General features: G+C 35.8%; 1 protein-coding gene across 11 annotated transcripts in view; it reads left to right on the plus strand.

The window, feature by feature from the left end:
- Positions 1–17,849, plus strand: part of ZZZ3 (zinc finger ZZ-type containing 3) — a 134,684-nt gene that overhangs the window by 111,370 nt on the left and 5,465 nt on the right. For 7 of the 11 annotated variants that reach the window (XM_032296547.1, XM_032296551.1, XM_032296555.1 and 4 more), the window contains 8 exons: positions 2,730–2,868; positions 5,214–5,361; positions 5,449–5,564; positions 6,273–6,344; positions 7,679–7,780; positions 8,450–8,545; positions 10,896–11,048; positions 17,476–17,610. In XM_032296547.1, coding sequence (XP_032152438.1) covers positions 2,730–2,868; positions 5,214–5,361; positions 5,449–5,564; positions 6,273–6,344; positions 7,679–7,780; positions 8,450–8,545; positions 10,896–11,048; positions 17,476–17,610 — 961 coding nt within the window. The remainder of the gene's footprint in view (positions 1–2,729; positions 2,869–5,213; positions 5,362–5,448; positions 5,565–6,272; positions 6,345–7,678; positions 7,781–8,449; positions 8,546–10,895; positions 11,049–17,475; positions 17,611–17,849) is intronic. The other 4 variants (XM_032296550.1, XM_032296553.1, XM_032296557.1 and 1 more) reach the window with 1 other exon arrangement.

Consider the following 17,849-nt stretch of genomic DNA (forward strand, 5'->3'; position numbering starts at 1 on the left):
TTTCTCATCCATCTCCTCTATTCATGAACCTGTTTGTCTTTCTCAAAGCATAGCTGAATGCAGTGGCAGCTGTGATCTGATCAGCCTAGAAGGAGCAGTACAGTCATTTCTTCCCCCATTAATATGGGTCAAAGTTGGAATTAATTTTTAAACATTGATTGTGGAGAATTTAAAACATACAAAAAAGTAGACAGGCTAGTATGATGGACCCTCATGTACCCATCCATCATCCCCAGCAACACAACCAATCCAGCCCTATTTGTACTTCATTCAGTTCCTCCATGATACAATTGTAGCTCCTCTATTATACCTAGACTTCTTGCCTGATTTATCTTGATAATTCCTAAAGCTTTTTTTCTTAGTAGATAATTGTTGAATTAATGAAAAATGAATCTCACCTTGGATTCATGCCTGGATCAGCTTCTATAGTTTGCTTGCATAGGTGGATGAGCAGGATTGAAAATAGATTCATCTATATTTACTAGATGTCATTCCAGTTTTATTTAAATAATTTCTTCCATATCTGCTCATGGATATATATATATATATATATATATATATATATATATATGTTACTGGTGCAGTCTCTGAGTATGCTAGGAAATAATTCCAATTATCTGGGATAAAAGACTTGAATTTACTGTTTTCTTAGAGTCTTTATTATTTTGAGCTTGAAGACTTTACCAGTGTTTATCATAGGACTTCCGGTCTAACAATCATTTTGTCTTAACTGGATGGAAGCAGAACTGAAGAACTATACTTTATTTGCCGTCTTTGTTGGAATTATTTTTTAAGACAGATTTGTTATGGAATAATTTATATACTGTAAAATTGTTGTAATTTGTTGGGTTCAAATTAGAGATCTTTCTTCCCAGTGTCCGTTTGCTCCAAACACAATAAAAAGACAGCTGCCATTGTAACTGACTGTAGCACTTTTTTCCAGCTTGTTTTTTTATAACTCTATTTTTACTTGTGCCTTCTTAGTTGTTACTGTGCCTATAGCATTTACTGAAGTTTTAATAAATTCATGGTTGTTTTTAAAGTGATACTGAAGTGTGTTACTCCTGCTTAAAACAGGGATAGAGACAATATAATAAGCCTTTGGTTGTGTTCAGCTAGTGGGATAGGAATTCTGAAGGTGAAGTATGACAGTCAAGAGTTATATAGAGAGGATAGCTTCTAGCACTCAGATCACTACCATCACCCTAAAATTGAGTCTCTGTGAGCCTGCTTGGTAGAAACAGCGAGCTGAGACAGGATTTGTACACTCCATACACTTCAAAGCAAAAGGAGGCTTAGTGAAAATGAGTTTAGACTTACCCTCTAATTTATCCAATAGTGACTTAGTACAGCCCTGCTTTTCCCACTCATAGTTCTAGTTTTAAATGAAATATCTTTAGCTGGAGAGGAGTCTTACCTTTCAGTGTTAGCAGTTTTACCTTAAATATTAAAAATATCTTCGAGGAGTAGTTGACAAGGACTTGAAAACAAGAATAAGATTTGTGTTACAGAGGAGGCTGAGAAAAGTGTTCTGATAGAGAACATCATGTGACCATGACACCATGGCCTGTGAACTTCAAAATTGCAGTATTTCACCTTTGATACTTCTGCTAGTTTGCTTACTTCTGAACTTAAAAGATTCAGAGAATATCTATTCACTTATTCATTCAGAAAATATTTGTTGAGTATCTGTATGCTGGGGGGTGTGTTGCTCACTGGCTAAACAAAACAATGAACAAAACAGATGAACTTGCCATTATATAGTTTATGGTCTAGTAGGAAACAAAATGAAAGTTATTCGAAGCCATAAAGAAAAATTGTGCTTTGCTTATATTTCAAGGACTTCACCACTTATTTTAAAGTGAACTTGGAGTGACTTTTTTTTTAGTTGTTTTGCAAAATGTATTTGAGCATTCAGAGCTTTGAGTTTAACGTGTTTTTCTATGTGTATTGATAGTGTGAAATTAAACAGAGAGGCAGGACAATTTAAACAGGGAGAATATTAATTAGAATAGATGTACTATAGTGAGATTTCAGGATAATGACATGTAATATATGTGTGGGTAAAACTATGTGTTAGCTGTGCCAAATGGACCTTTGCAAACAGGAAAGTAAAAATATCTTTATGGTCTTTCTTCTCTTTAAATGATTAATACTTAAGAATTGAACATTTGTCTTTATCTTTCATGCAGAAGAAAAACCAGATTTGTTGATGGAAAAGTAAATCTTTAGGAGGGAGGGTATAATAGAGCAAATGGAAACCATGAGACTAAGATCACGTTGGAATTATGTGACTGTGTCATGTGTCTCTGGGCGAGAAAACATGCCTCAAATTCCTTTTTCCAACATAGTACAACAAAGTGGCTGAATTTAGTGATCCCTCCTAATGTTAAGATTTTATCATTGTAATTTTTTTTTATCTAGCAGTTTCTTAATGACTTAGATTGTTGGAAAGTCAAAATGCTTTTTTTTTGTTGTACTTGTTCAGGTTCAAGAATTAAAAACTTAAGATGGGGGAAGAAGGCTTGGCTTTCTCTAACTGTTATTTTCTGTAGGTACTTCGTAACTCAGGAAGACCTCATTTATTCCCAGTAATATGTTTTACTAAACTCTTTCAGGTAACTCTTAAAAGACTGTGTGACTTAATAGTAGATCATGGCTTGAACTCAGTTTTTATTTCTTGTTGTTACTAGAAATTTTTTGTGAGATATTTTTCTTTGTCTCTGTAGTTATCAGAGACTATTACAGACGATTGCTGTACTCGAGGCTCAGCGTTCTCAAGCAGTCCAAGACCTTGAAAGTTTAGGCAGACACCAGAGAGAAGCACTAAAAAATCCCATTGGATTTGTGGAAAAACTCCAGAAGAAGGTATACATTGAACACTTTTTAAGATTTACTAAAATCTGTGCGGGAATAGCTTAAGAGAATTTGGTTTATTCTTTTTTATGGGTATATGCTTTTTAAAATGTTTAAGTTTTTTCTTCTATAATTAGCCACACAGCTTAAGGGAAGATACCAACTTCTTCCACCTCCACCAGGCATGCAGTAAAATATATCCAAATGAAAATAGCTGGAAGCTTTTATGGGATGTTTGTATGGGAACTTGTACAATTCCTTAGCCATATTTTTCTAGCTTTTCCTGTTACTTTCCCCGTCTTTGAGTGTTTTTCCTCCTGTGTTTCAGGACTTCAGGATTAGTAAGCTAAAAGAAAAAAATACTTCAGAATTAACTACTTTTGTTTCATTTGCACACTAGTACTTTTGTACATATTGAGAGAAAAAGCAATAGTGATAAAAACAAAATCAATTTTAAATGTCTTTAGAGTTATGATAGCCAAGTCTATGAGGAAGAAATATAAATTTTGCTTAATTTAAAAATGCCATTTTTAAATGTGAAAATTTTCCATAATTTTGTTTTTCTTAAAAGTTTCATGTTTAACACTTAACCACTTAAAAGTGATACAGGTTTTTATAGTGAGTTTCTTGGTGTGTAAATATGGAGATGATCTTGATGTGCATTTGTGCTGTAATAGGGACCCACTAATTGTTCATTAGATTTGAGGCATGTGTTATTAATCAGCATTCTGTGAAAAGATTAAAACTGAAAAATGATGAAAAAGAATCCTCTTCTTAAAAAAGAAGTTATCTTGCATAACAACTCTAGTATCTTTGTGAGTTACCTGTTTTTAGTGAGTTACAAAAGTAGTCTATCAGGTGTTAGGAGAGCAGTTCTGGGGACTTTATTTTACTAGATGTGTTAACTTATTATTTGAATTTTTCTAGCTATATTATTTAGTTGGTAAACATGTCTTTCTCTTCATGCATTTAGAAAACATTGAATATTATAATAGATGTAGAGTCTATATGTTGATTTGTTAAAACTTCTAAGGTTTTTAGAATTTTGGTATACCTTCTGTGTTAAAATGAGGCCCCTTTAAGTGTTTATTGATTCTGCATTGCTGTTACTAAATAATTTGCTGGTACAAAAAATATAAGACTTATAATGGTTATTTACAGTCAATTCAACTAAAGCAGATGGTGTTAGTAAAGTAAGTACTAATGAAAAATTTATTAACCTTAATCTCATTTCATTTACTTTCCCGAGTAGGCAAAAAGATGCAGTTAGGCATATTTACTGGATTTGTATGCAGTTGATTATTTGCTGATTCTTCATTTTCAGGTTTAGTCTAGAACGGACTTTCTTTTCCTTTTTTTTTTTTCTTTTTCTTTTTGTTTTTGAGATGGAGTCTCACTCAGTGACCCAAGCTGGAGTGCAGTGGTCTGATCTTTGCTCACTGCAACCTCTGCCCCCTGTGTTCAAGCGATTCTTCTGCCTCAGCCTCCTGAGTATCTGGGACTGCAAGTGCACTGCACCATGCCTGGCTGATTTTTGTGTTTTTAGTAGAGACGAGGTTTCACCATGTTGGCCAGGTTGGTCTGGAACTCGTGACTTCAGGTGATCTGCACGCCTCAGACTACCAAAGTGCCGAGATTACAGGCGTGAGCCACCGTGCCTGGCCTAGAATGGAATTTCTTTTCACTTTATTTCAGAAATAAAGATGTAATGTTGACCATCTTTAGAGCTTTTTACAAAAATACCCAAATATATTAAAGCCACATAATTTATTAACCATGAAGTTATCAGTGTCTGGGAATATTTTTTAAAGAAAAAAATTACCATGAAAGGCCTGTGTTCTTTGGAAAATATTTTTTCTACTAGATTTAATTTAAAAGGTTGATTCTTCTATTTTTCTGTGTTTGCTCATGCAAACTCAGCTTGCCTATTTTATTTAGGTTTGTCATATTAGTTATGTTGTTGACATGTAATATGTTTGTTTTAGTGGACATATAAAAAATTCCTCCTAGTTCACATTAATGAAACTGGTGATACATCTTGGTATTTGGAATGCAGAGAACAATTATGGCTCATTAGTTTTATTTAATATTACTATCATTATTTTAAAAGACACTTCCCTCCATCTAGAAGCAGTACTTATATTTTGCCAAATTCATTTCTTCTTCACTTACTGTTTTTAGCATTTAATATTTAGACTGTATTAATTAACTTTATTGTCTATTGCATTTAAATATGAATAGAAATACTCCATTGATTATTTGGATTTGGAGTCATCTGAAAATTTGACTGTGGTTGATTATTTCTTCAATTAAATTTAGACTTTTACTTTATTTTGTTTTATCTCCTCTGTCCCCAGGCTGACATAGGACTTCCATATCCACAGAGAGTTGTTCAGTTGCCTGAGATTGTATGGGACCAATATACCCATAGCCTTGGGAACTTTGAAAGAGAATTTAAAAATCGTAAAAGACATACTAGAAGAGTTAAGCTAGTTTTTGATAAAGGTAAGAAATCATATGATAAGAATTTAAGTAGAAAAATATCTGGCAGTGTTTTGCTTTAACGGTTCTGTATGTGGTCTTATTTTTCAGTAGGTTTACCCGCTAGACCAAAAAGTCCTTTAGATCCTAAGAAGGATGGAGAGTCCCTTTCATATTCTATGTTGCCTTTGAGTGATGGTCCAGAAGGCTCAAGCAGTCGTCCTCAGGTAAGCAGTATGAAATATTAGAGTAGGAAAATTTGAATTTTAGGCAAACATTTTAACATTCTGCTGGTTTGTATTCTTAGAATTAAAAAGTCTTTCACTGGAAGATAAAGGGGACATGAACTTTGAAATTAAGAGAAACTTAAGGTTGGCATCTTAAGTTACTAGCTGTGAACCTTCAGACATCATTTGTGTTGAAGTCTCTAAGCTGCAGTTTCCTCTTTTATAAAATGTATGTTGTAGGGTTGTTGTGAGGGTTAAGTAGGTAGTACATGCAATGTGCCTAGTACAGTATCCAACACATAGTATTTACTCTAAACATAGTAGCTCCTTTGTGTATAGTGACATGTGAACAGGATTTGAGTCCTGGCCTTGCCACTCTTAGTTAGATGAACCTCAGTAGACATGTTACTTTTCAATTCTGAACCCACATTTCCTTTTCCTTTGAAAAAAAAAAAAAAAAGTGAAATTGCAGTACTATCATGTATTCCACAGGATTGCTGAAGGTATGAAACCAAACGAAATAAAATAATGTGAAGACATTTTGTAAATAGTAAACAAACAAACAAACAAACATATACATTAAAAAAATAAATATACTCAAATATTTTAAAATTAATTTAAAAATTTCACAGTTTGTGTGTTATTTGGCTATATCAAAGGGTAGACTTTGTTATTTTCTCTCTGATAAAAGCCTTGTCTTATGTGCAGATGATAAGAGGACGCCTGTGTGATGATACCAAACCTGAAACATTTAACCAATTGTGGACTGTTGAAGAACAGGTAGTAGATATTTCAAAATCATGTAGGCTTAAAAAAAAAGTAAACAGTTAACGTTAGAGTCAGTATTATGAGGCCGGGTGCAGTGGCTTACACCTGTAATCTCAGCACTTTGGGAAGCTGATGTGGGCAGATCACTTGAAGTCAAGAGTTCATGACCAAGCTGGCCAACATGGTGAAACCCGTCTCTGCTAAAAATACAAAAATTAGCCAGGGGTGGTGGTATGTACCTGTATGATCCCAGCTACTCAGGAGGCTGAGGCAGGAGAATTGCTTGAACCTAGGAGGTAGAGGTTGCATTGAGCCGGGATCATGCCACTGCATTCCAACCAGGGCAACAGAGTGAGACTCCATCTCACAATGAAGAGAGTCCATATTATGAATTAGGTGTATGTTGTTGTATGTGATCCCTCTTAACCATGAGTTTTAAATATTTAGGCCTATTTTTGTATACCCCTTTGTGTACTTCAAGAATTTTGGATTTTGAGAATGTGTAAACTATTGTTTGGGGATAATTTTAAAAGAAGAAACCTGGGTTTTCAGAAGGCAGTAGAAATGGATGGAATAAAATAGATGTTTTGTAATGTAGCTTTGGGAGAGAGAAAAACCTGGGGCCAGTAAAGCTGAGCTTTAAGTGCATTCTTATTTTTGTTGTCGAGGAGAGAGGAGGAAGCCAAGTCAGTTCTGGCATACAGCTAGCATTGTCGTTTGGCTAATGGCAAGGGTTGTTTGTGGGTGAAGTTTGAGGCACATCTCGGTCTCATATGGGTATTAACCCCACAGCTATACATTTAGCAGTTTATAAAAAGCTTTGAGATATCTTTATTTATTTAAAGCATCCAGATTTTTCTGCATCTTTAGGACTATGAGAAGATAAGGAGACAGGAAAGAATATTAAAATCAAATATTTGAATTTGGGAAAAGAAGGAAAAGCCTCTTTTAATAGTCCAAATTTAATTGAATTTACACGTTTTTGTCAAAACTGTACGGGAAAGCCTGACGTATTCTAGTAAGAAAATATGGTCAGTGGAAATCACTAAAATGTGTAATCTACCAATTTGTTTACTTATTTTTTTTTTCCTTGTGTAGTCTTTTTACTTATGTGAATAGAAAACTTTTGTAAGCTCCTTCATAAGTTTATTCTCTAATTTCATTGTTCCCTGTGAAGTCTTAAGTTTCTAACTAGAAATTTTTCCTACCACAAGCATTTCTAATAATGTATCCCCCAAAGGTGGGATTATTACACTTTGAAATGGAATGTGAATGTATTTATTTAGAAAGTCAATATTTAAAGTTAAATACATATTTTCTTAAATTTGGTCTTGGGTATGGCTTAGAAAAAGCTTGAACAGCTGCTCATCAAATACCCTCCTGAAGAAGTAGAATCTCGACGCTGGCAGAAGATAGCAGATGAACTGGGCAACAGGACAGCAAAACAGGTAATTGAGGAGATGACTGCAGATTGCTGGCATGCTTTTGGTAGTTTTTTAATAAAGGAGAATAATGCAGCTGACATCGGGCAATCTGCCATAACACTGTGAGCTACAGAGTGCTGCAGTGTGTTTTTTGTTTGTTTGTTTGTTTTTTAATTGTATGTATATTTGTTGATTTCAGAAACAATTTGAGATGTTTCTGCTTTGGATCATTAAAAAATATTTAAAAATGAACATATAATGGACTTAGTTTCTCTTGAATGCTTACTAAGCATACTAATTGTATACTTTTTGGTTATACTGTGCAAACAGATTTATTTCATTGCCTTAGTATTCTCTGGTTGTCTTTCTAAAAATGTATCTTGCAGTTTACTCCTTCATATTCCCATCTATATTAATAGATGTGTTTTTATACTACAAACATAAGTGTTCACAAGTTGAAATACGTGTTTAGCTTTGGAATCAATCAAATTTAAATTTACTTGAATAATTTTTCTTTTGCCCAAATTTTAAAATATATGTGTATTTGGTGGCAGTTTATTGTTATTTCTAGATTCATGATGAGCATTGAATTGTTAGGATTCATTAGATACGCATGTACATTTTAATTTTTAAAAACAACTCAGGTGTTGTATGTCATCTCATTGTGTTAAGAGACTTGTCGTGTTTCTTTAGGTTGCCAGCCGAGTACAGAAGTATTTCATAAAGCTAACTAAAGCTGGTATTCCAGTACCAGGCAGAACACCAAACTTATATATATACTCCAAAAAGGTAAAAAGAAAATACAGGAAAGTAAATTGTAGATTAAATTTATTAAAGTAAGAATTGCTATGTAAAAATGTACACATTTGACAGAATAGCATTGTTTTATTTTAAAACCTCTGTTGTTTCTAAGCATTTCCTTATAGTGTGCATAAATGCAGGATGTGGACTCCATTGTTGCTGCTCAGTGAAATTCTTTGAGCTTTAATGATTCTTCATTTTTTTTTTTTGGCAGTAATATGAATGAGTGCTACCTGAAAGATTGTAGATTCAGAATATGTTAGAAAGGCCTTTGTGAGGGTAAAGTTTTTAGGATATTTGATTATTTAATAAGTACAATCAATTTCTGTCTTGTAGATAATGCTACCTAAATCCAAGAATAGAAAGGGTTATTATGATATTCTAAAGCCAGTCATAGTGGTGTGCACCTGCTGTCCCAGCTACTCAGGAGGCTGAGGGAGGAGAAGTACTTGAGGCCAGGAGTTCAAGTCCAACTTGGGCAACATAGTGAGATCCCATGTCTTTAAAAAAGTAAAATATTTTATTTAATGCTTACTACAATTCTTGAAGTATAAATAGTCTTATCTTCACTTTACTCATAATAATATTAACAGCTAGCTGTTTTCCTTACTGTTGGGGGCTCTGGGCCAGGCTCTACTATTCTATAACCTTTCATTAGATAAGGAAACTGGGCCCTCAGGTATGTTGAGTAAATTATCTAGTCACTTAGCTGTTAAGTCTGGGAACCACTGATTCTCTCATTCTGATGCCAAGCTTTTCCCATGATTCTCTGTTGCTTTCTATGGTGGAGAAGCTACTGTTCGTTCCCAAACAGAAGACTGCATTAATATGTAGCTAGTTTCTTATACTTGTAAAAAAATATATATATATAATTGGCTGTTTTTCATTTTCTTAATAAGTTATCCTGGTATTTCCCCCTCCCCACCACTGCCGTCTTTCTCATAAAGAGAAGCTAAGAGTATATCTATTGCTGTTACCCTACCATATTGAAACCATTTAATATAATTTTACATTAAGTATATTGTCTATACAGTTTCATGCTTTACATATTAAAAAACATTTTTTTTAAACCAAGGTTTGGAAGCTTGTTTTAATTTGCCAGTTGTTTTAAATATTTTAGATTTCCCACCAAATATAGGATAACTTGTGTTAGATATGTAGAGTTCATCCTATAACTTTGGGATATTGGAACCTTACATTAACCAGTATTCTACATGAGAGGTCTAATTTTCATGATTAATTTCTAAGCTAACTTTATAGATGTGTTGTAACCATATGTTGTCATAGTTAACACTGGATAATGATAACAAAAGGAATACTGGAGAAACTACATGTGTTTTTTTTCCCTTGGGCATACTGTATTTTGGCTGTGAAGATCTAGTACAGCTATAGTTATAATGATTGTTTGCCAATATAGTTAAATTTGGGAACAGGCGAACTGATGGTTCTCCATGTAGCTGAGGGTATTCTTTGTGACTGTGCTATTGATCAAGACAGGCAGGCTACATAGTGGTGGAGAGTAAGAATTTGGGCACCACACAGGCCTAGTTTGTAATCCTGGTTTTACCACTATCTAGCTGCAACACACTGGACAAGAAACTTAACCTCCCTGTCTTCAGTGTCCTCATCTTTAAATTAGAGGTGATGATAACTACTTTATAGGAATGTTGTAAGGATTAAATGATACTGGCATACAGCAAGCTTGTCCAACCCATGGCCCACAGACCACGTGTGGCCCAGGACAGCTTTGAATGTGGCCCGACACAAATTGGTAAACTTTCTTAAAACATTACAATTTTTTTTTTTTTTAGTTTAGTGTATTTTATGTGTGGCCCAAGACAATTCTTCCAGTGTAGCCCAGGGAAGCCAAAAGGTTGGACATTCCTGGCATAAAGTAAGCAGTCAGTCAGTGTTAGATAAGTATTTTCAGATATTGATAATGTTATAGAAATTTTTCTTTTACTGGATAGTTTTATGTCTGGCATAGGCCACTTTATCCTCTCTGATCTTTTATAAGATGATCATAAGAGTTCAGTGCAGCCAGCATTTGACTGCCAAGAGTGGTGAATGCTGGGGATACAAATATAATATAGATATTGAGCATGTGGTCCATTTTACTGTTGTTGGGGTACTTCCCCTACATTTTTTTCTTTTTCTTAAGGCTAGTTGTGCTTTAAAAACCCAGAAAACATAGAAAAAGCAACAACGTAAAAGTGTGCTAAAGGATAGATGTAAAATTCTTCTGATAGACTTGTTGGAAATAAATTTGTATTTTTATATTTTCAATTCTTATAATGATTTTTCACTGTCCCAATTAAAAATTTGTTTTCTTACTTAGTCTTCAACAAGCAGACGACAGCACCCTCTTAATAAGCATCTCTTTAAGCCTTCCACGTTCATGACTTCACATGAACCACCAGTGTATATGGATGAAGATGATGATCGATCTTGTTTTCAGAGCCACATGAACACTGCTGTTGAAGAGGCATCAGTAAGTTATCTATTTAGTTATTATACACATCAAGGTATAGAAGGAGAGTAGGATTTTCTAATTATTTTCACTCTTCAGAGAATGTTGGTTTCTTCTCTTTTAATGAACAAGTCCAATGTATAGTTTTTAAGTAATGTGCTTTTGTGAAGAAAATTTCAAACATATACAAAAGTAAATTCGTATAATGAACCTTAACAATTATCAACGTGTGGCTACCTTCTTTTAATCTCTACTCCCTCCCTACCCACCTCACCTCTGCTCTGGATTATTTTGGAGCAAGTCCCAGATATTATACAGTATAATTATCATGTTTATAAAAAGATAATTTGTTATACAGTGAAATATATAGTCGCTGTTTATTATTTTTTTTTCTAATTTGTTCATTTGGGTTTGGATCCTCATAAAGCCTATAAATCACAATAGGTTCATTCTCCCTCTTTTACTTTCCTTTTTTCCCTCTCACAATGTTTTTGTTGAAGAACTGATTCATTTGTCCTGTAGAATTTTCCAGTATGGATCTTATTGATTACATCTCCTTGATGTCATTTAACCTGTTCCTCTGTTTTCTGAATTTCCCGTAAAGTCATATTAGGTCGAGAACATTGGTCAGATTCAGATGTATTTGTTTTTTAGGGTGGGCAGGACTACTTCACATGTACTTTTATCAGCCTGGTTGTCTCTTTTTTTGCTGTAAAAGCCACTGATCATTGCCTTGATCTATTAATTCTTTAGATGTTACAAAATAGTGATTATGCTATCATTTCTTCTTCATTTACTTGATGGACTATTCTATAAAGTAATCCCCCTGCCTCCCAATCAACTATTTGGTTACTCTGAGGTACATAATAGAAAAGGTGGGATAATTGCTCAATTCTCCCTTTATTTATTTATTTATTTGATTTTTTTTTTTTTTTTTTTTTTTTTTTGAGAGATAGTCTTAACCGTGTTGCCCAGGCTGGAGTGCAGTGGTGCGATCTCAGCTCATTATAGCCTCAGCCTCCCAGGTTCAAGCGATTCTTCTGCCTCAGCCACCTGAGCAGCTGGGACTACAGGCGTGCACCACCACGCCTGGATAATTTTTGTATTTTTAGTAGAGATGGGGTTTCACCATGTCAGCCAGAATAGTCTCAATCTCCTGACCTCGTGATCCACCTGCCTTGGCCTCCCAAAGTGTTGAGATTACAGGCATGAGCAACCGCACCCCACCTGTTTTCTTGTTTTTAAAATAATGAGTTCAGGCTGGGAGCGGTGACTCACACCTATAATCCCAGTACTTTGGGAGGCTCAGGCGGGCAGATCATCTGCGGTTGAGAGTTCAAGACCAGCCTGACCAACATGGAGAAACCCATCTCTATTAAAAATACAAAAAATTAACCAGGTGTGGTGCCACACACCTGTAATACCAGCTACTTGGGAGGCTGAGGTAGGAGAATTGCTTCAACCCGGGAGGCAGAGGTTTCAGTGAGCCGAATCCAGCCGTTGCACTCCACCCTGGGCAACAAGAGCAAAACTCTATCTCAAAAAAAAAAAAAAAAAAAAAAGAGAGAGAGAAATGATTAATATCTGCTGTGTCTTAAACAGCATTTGTGTATAATTTCATACTTTGTGTTTTATTAGAATTGCACATCTGAGAAATATTTATTTAAACTTACTATTTATCAGGCTTTGCTATGGATTAGATACATAGTTATGAAAAAATATGTTTGATCTTTATGCTTATAAATCTTAGTCTTGTGGGAGGAGATAAATGTGACTTACTTATCAGTCAGTCACACATTTTAAAAAGTGCTTCAGGCCGGGTGCTGTGGCTCACCCTTGTAATCCCAGCACTTTGGGAGGCCAAGGTGGGGAGATCACCTAAAGTCAGGAGTTCAAGACCAGCCTTGCTAACATGGTAAAAACCCTGTCTCTACTTAAAAAAAAAAAAAAAAAAAAAAAAAAAGCTGAGCATGGTGGTGCATGCCTCTAATCCCAGCTACTTAGGAGGCTGAGGCAGGAGAATTGAGTGAACCCGGGAGGTGGAGGTTGCCAGGAGCCGGGATCGCACCACTACACTCCAGCCTAGGCAACAAGACCAAAATCTCTGTCTCCAAAATAAATGAATGAATGAATGAATGCATGCATGCATGCATGCATGCTTCAAAGGAAAAATAGATGCTAACCTAATTATTTAAGAGGTACTTAATTTATATTGGGAGTTTCAGGGGAAGACCTGAGAAGGTGATAGTCAAGATGGTACTTGAACTATGGATAAAAATTGGCTGCATGAGGAGTGGTAGTGGAGTACTTAAAAGAAATACAGTTTGGCTAGGTGTGGTGGTTCACAACTGTAATCCTAGCACTGTTGGAAGCTGGGGCAGGAGGATCACTTGAGCCTAAGTTCATGACCAGCCTGGGCAACATAGTGAGACTCCATCTCTACAAAAAAGGAAAAAGAAAAAAATATCAGCCCGGCATGGTGATACATTCCTAAAGCCCTATCTGTTCAAGAGGCTGAGATGGGAGGATCACTTGAACTTGGGAGGTTGGGCCTGCAGTGAACCTGGATGATGCCACTGCATTCCAACCTGGGCGACAGAGGGAGAGTGTCTTCGAAAAACAAAAAGGTTGGACGCGGTGGTTCATGCCTGTAATCCCAGCACTTTGGGAGGCTGAGGTGGGTAGATCATGAGGTCAAGTGTTTGAGACCAGTCTGGCCAACATGGTGAAACCCTGTCTCTACTAAAAATACAAAAATTAGCCTGGCATGGTGGCACGTGCTTGTTGTCCCAGCTACTCAGAGGCTGAGGCAGAATTGCTTGAACCCGGGAGGTAGAGGTTGCAGTGAGCCAAGATCATGCCACTGCACTCCAGCCTGGGCAACAGAGTGAGACTCCATCTCAGCAACAAAAACCAAACAACAGCAAAACCCAAAACCCTCAGAAAAAAACACAAAAAAATAAAACCCAAAGGTACAGTTTGACAAATTGGCAAAATATGGTAGAGTGGATTGGATTTGATGTAATTTTTGTTGTTGATTTTATTTATTTTAAAATGAGGACCAGTTCAAATCATTCTGACTGCTTTAAAATAGCTACTCAAAATGTATATTTATGAAGCATTTGATGGAAAAATTTATAGATTTTTGTTTATCTTTTCAAAAAAGCGATAGATTACTTATATGTTATTTACTCTGTGACTTCAAAATCTCTATGTAGTTGTAGTCCCATTTGCTATTAGTCCCCCTTTAAGTAAGTTTAAGTTTAAAGTGGAAATTTTGAGGCTTTAAAAAATTTGTTTTAATTATGGTAAAATACACATAACATAAAATTTACCATTCTCACCATTTTTACAGTATACTGTTTAGCAGTACTATGTACAGTCACATTATTGTGCAGCTAGTCTCCAGAGCTCTCAGCTTATATGACCAAAATTCTGTACCTATTAAACATCTCCCCAGCCACCCTTCTTTCTAGCCTCTAGCAGTCATCATTCCGCTTTCTGTATCTATATATTTGACTACTCTGCATACCTCAAATAAGTGGAAGCATACAGTATTTGTCCTTTTGTGACTGGCCCGTTTCACCCAGCGTATGGTCTTGAAGGTCCATCTATTTTGTAGCATGTATCACAGTTTCCTTCCTTTTTAAGGCTACAGTATATTCCATTGTATACCACATTTTGTTTATTCATTCATTTGTTGATGGATACTTGTGTTGCTTCCACCTTTTGGCTGTTGGGAATAATGCTGCTGGGAACATGGGTATACAAATATCCTGTTTTCAGTTCTTTTGGGAAGTAGAATTGCTAGATTCTATGGTAATTTTATGTTACATTGTTTGAGGAGCCACTATACTGTTTTCCAAAGCAGCTCTATCATTTACGTTCTCACCAACAGTGCACGAGGATTCCAATTTATTTACATGCTTGCCAATGGTGGTTATTTTTTATTTGTTTTCTTTTTTTAGTAGTAGCCACCTACTGGGCGTGAAGTGATTTAATTTTTCTTAATCTTACCCATGCTGACCACATTTAATAATTATCCTTAAAATTTAAAAGCAAATTTTAAATCTTTAAAGTGTTTAGACTCTTTGCATTTGTAAAATATCTGAATTAAGTAAATTTTATGACATTTCTTAGCATATTATCTAATTATTTGGGTCACATTTATTAGTGTATAGCATTACTTATGTCATCTTTCTCAGTGGTGATATAGGGTGGTAATAACAATTATCTGACATATTTAGTTGACAAGAATTTGAAATGGATGAAACATGGTGGGGCCAGGCACGGTGGCACGCCCTGTAATCCCAGCAATAAGTGAGGCCTAGGTGAGCAAATCGCTTGAGCCCAGAAGTTCGGGACCAAGCTGAGCAACATGACGAAACCCCGTCACTACAAAAAAAAAAAAAAAAAAAAAAAAAAAAATAGCCGAGCTTGGTGGTGTGTGCCTGTCATCCCAACTACTTGGGAGGCTGAGGTGGGAGAATTGCTTGAGCTTGGGAGGTCAAGGCTGCAGAGAGCCCCTGCCATTGCACTCTACCCTGGGTGACAGAGTGAAACCCTGTCTCTAAAAAAAAAAAAAAAAAAAACCCAGGAAAAGTGAGAGATAAGATAGATGAAGTGTGAAATTGTAAAGAATCTTTTATTCAGCTGAAGACTTTGGACTTGATGTTATAGATAGTCAGGAAACCACTGGGAGCTTTTAAGTAATGGTAGGGGCAAAGGAGGGGGTGGATACTAGAGGACCAATTTGAGAGAGATTATAGAAAGTATTAAGAAACAACAGGATTTGTTATATTCGGTATAAGACAGAGTGAAAAACTGAGGATAACACTTAGATTTCTAACTTGGGCTGCTTTCTGTAAGCTCTTGTTTTCTTAATGTAAAATAAACATAGCACTTAATAATACCTATTGTAGCAGAGGAATGGGAGGGGGCAGGGCTTGTGTGGTCCAGGATTGGGAATTTACAGAACATGGGTCAAAGAACTGGGGATCCTTTTAGGAAATTAGTGAGCATGGGATCAGTCATTAGGTAGCAAAGGAAAGTAATGGATCCTGGGTGGCAGAGCACAAATGAATTGGGAGAATAGGTAGTAGAATAGTGATTAGAAATTTCAGTGAGGTTAAAAAATAAGCTGATTATTTGGGATGAGAATATGAAAGAAGTCGAAATAATAGTGGAGGTAGGAAATCTAAGCTTAATATTTTGGATATAAAACACTTATAGTTGAAGGCAAGGTCCAAGGTATGGCTGTTGGATGGGAGACTGAGAAGGACTGAAGATGAAGGTCATTTCAGTAGAATCAGTCTAAGATTAGAGGCCAGAAATAGGGAATTGGGCATCAGTGATGATCTAGAAGTTGCCTAGGATGATGAACCACAGTGTTGTCAGCAATTTTAAATATTCAAATTTTGCATGTTGACACTCTGAGTAGAAAACTACTTGTCGATTGGGAGGTGGGGGATGGTTCTGAACATGTGTATCTAAAAGTTCGGAACATAAATGGACTTTATACCTTGAAATCCAGTTTATTAAGGGATACTTCAACTTAATACATTTATTTTATTTTTTTAATTTTGAGACGAAGTCTTGCTCTGTTGCCCAGGCTGGAGTGCAGTGGTGCAATCTTGGCTTACTGCAACCTCCGCCTCCCAGGTTCAAGTGATTCTCCTGCCTCAGCTTCTCAAGTAGCTGGGATTACAGGTGTGTGCCATCATGCCCAGCTAATTTTTGTATTATCAGTAGAGACGGACTTTTGCCATGTTGGCTAGGCGGGTCTCGAACGCCTGACCTCAAGTGATCCACCTGCCTCGGCCTCTCAAAGTGTTGGGATTACAGGCATGAGCCACTGCACCTAGTCTACTTAATACATTTATGTAGTTTTTACTGTTTTTTTTTTTTTTTTTTCTTTTTATACTCCATTCTAAATAGCCATCTTTGTAACTCAGTTCATGCTGTTGAGTAAGAGAGAAATGTACTACTTTGATCATTGGGAGTGCAGAGCAAAAAACAAGAGTAGAGATTGGTTTGCTTGTTATTAAGAAAGTGTCATGTTTACAGAAGCACATGTAAAAATCCGTTAGATTGGAAAAGAGAAACTTCCTTAGATGAGGGAGAGGTAGATTACAAGTCACTCAAGTAACCATGAAAATGTAAAGATGGGATTGGCTCTCCAATAGTGTATGACAGAGGTGGGAATCGTGGCTGTCTTCTTCTTGTCCCTGCGTTGAAGCAGTCTGCTACAATTCAGAATTACTGTTGTGTTTAAAAAAAAAAAAAGCCCTCCAAAAGCATTCGTGGAAAATACTGCTAATAGCAGCACGAATTTTCTGAGTACTAAAAGATAGTTTAAAAATTAAACTATCACTAGAAAAATATTCTATATCAGTATTTCTTACACTTAATTCATTTTAATTATCAAACTAACATTTTTTTTTGATAGGATGATGAAAGTATTCCTATCATGTATAGGAATTTACCTGAATATAAAGAACTATTACAGTTTAAGAAGTTAAAGAAGCAGAAACTTCAGCAAATGCAAGCTGAAAGTGGATTTGTGCAACATGTGGGCTTTAAGGTAAGTTCTACGTAATCTTAGTATTCATTTAATTTAATTTAATTACTTTTTTTGGGACAGTCTTGTTCTGTTGCCCAGGCTGGAGTGCAGTGGCATGATCTCAGCTCACTCCAACCTCTTCCTCCCAGGATCAAGTGATTCTTGTGCCTTAGCCACCCAAGTAGCTGGGAACAGGTACACGCCACCATGCCCAGCTAATTTTTGTATTTTTAGTAGAGATGGGGTTTCACCATGTTGGC

Source organism: Sapajus apella, unplaced genomic scaffold, assembly GCF_009761245.1.
Source record: "Sapajus apella isolate SASKATOON/1434 unplaced genomic scaffold, GSC_monkey_1.0 scaffold36, whole genome shotgun sequence".
NCBI classification, from domain to species: domain Eukaryota; kingdom Metazoa; phylum Chordata; class Mammalia; order Primates; family Cebidae; genus Sapajus; species Sapajus apella.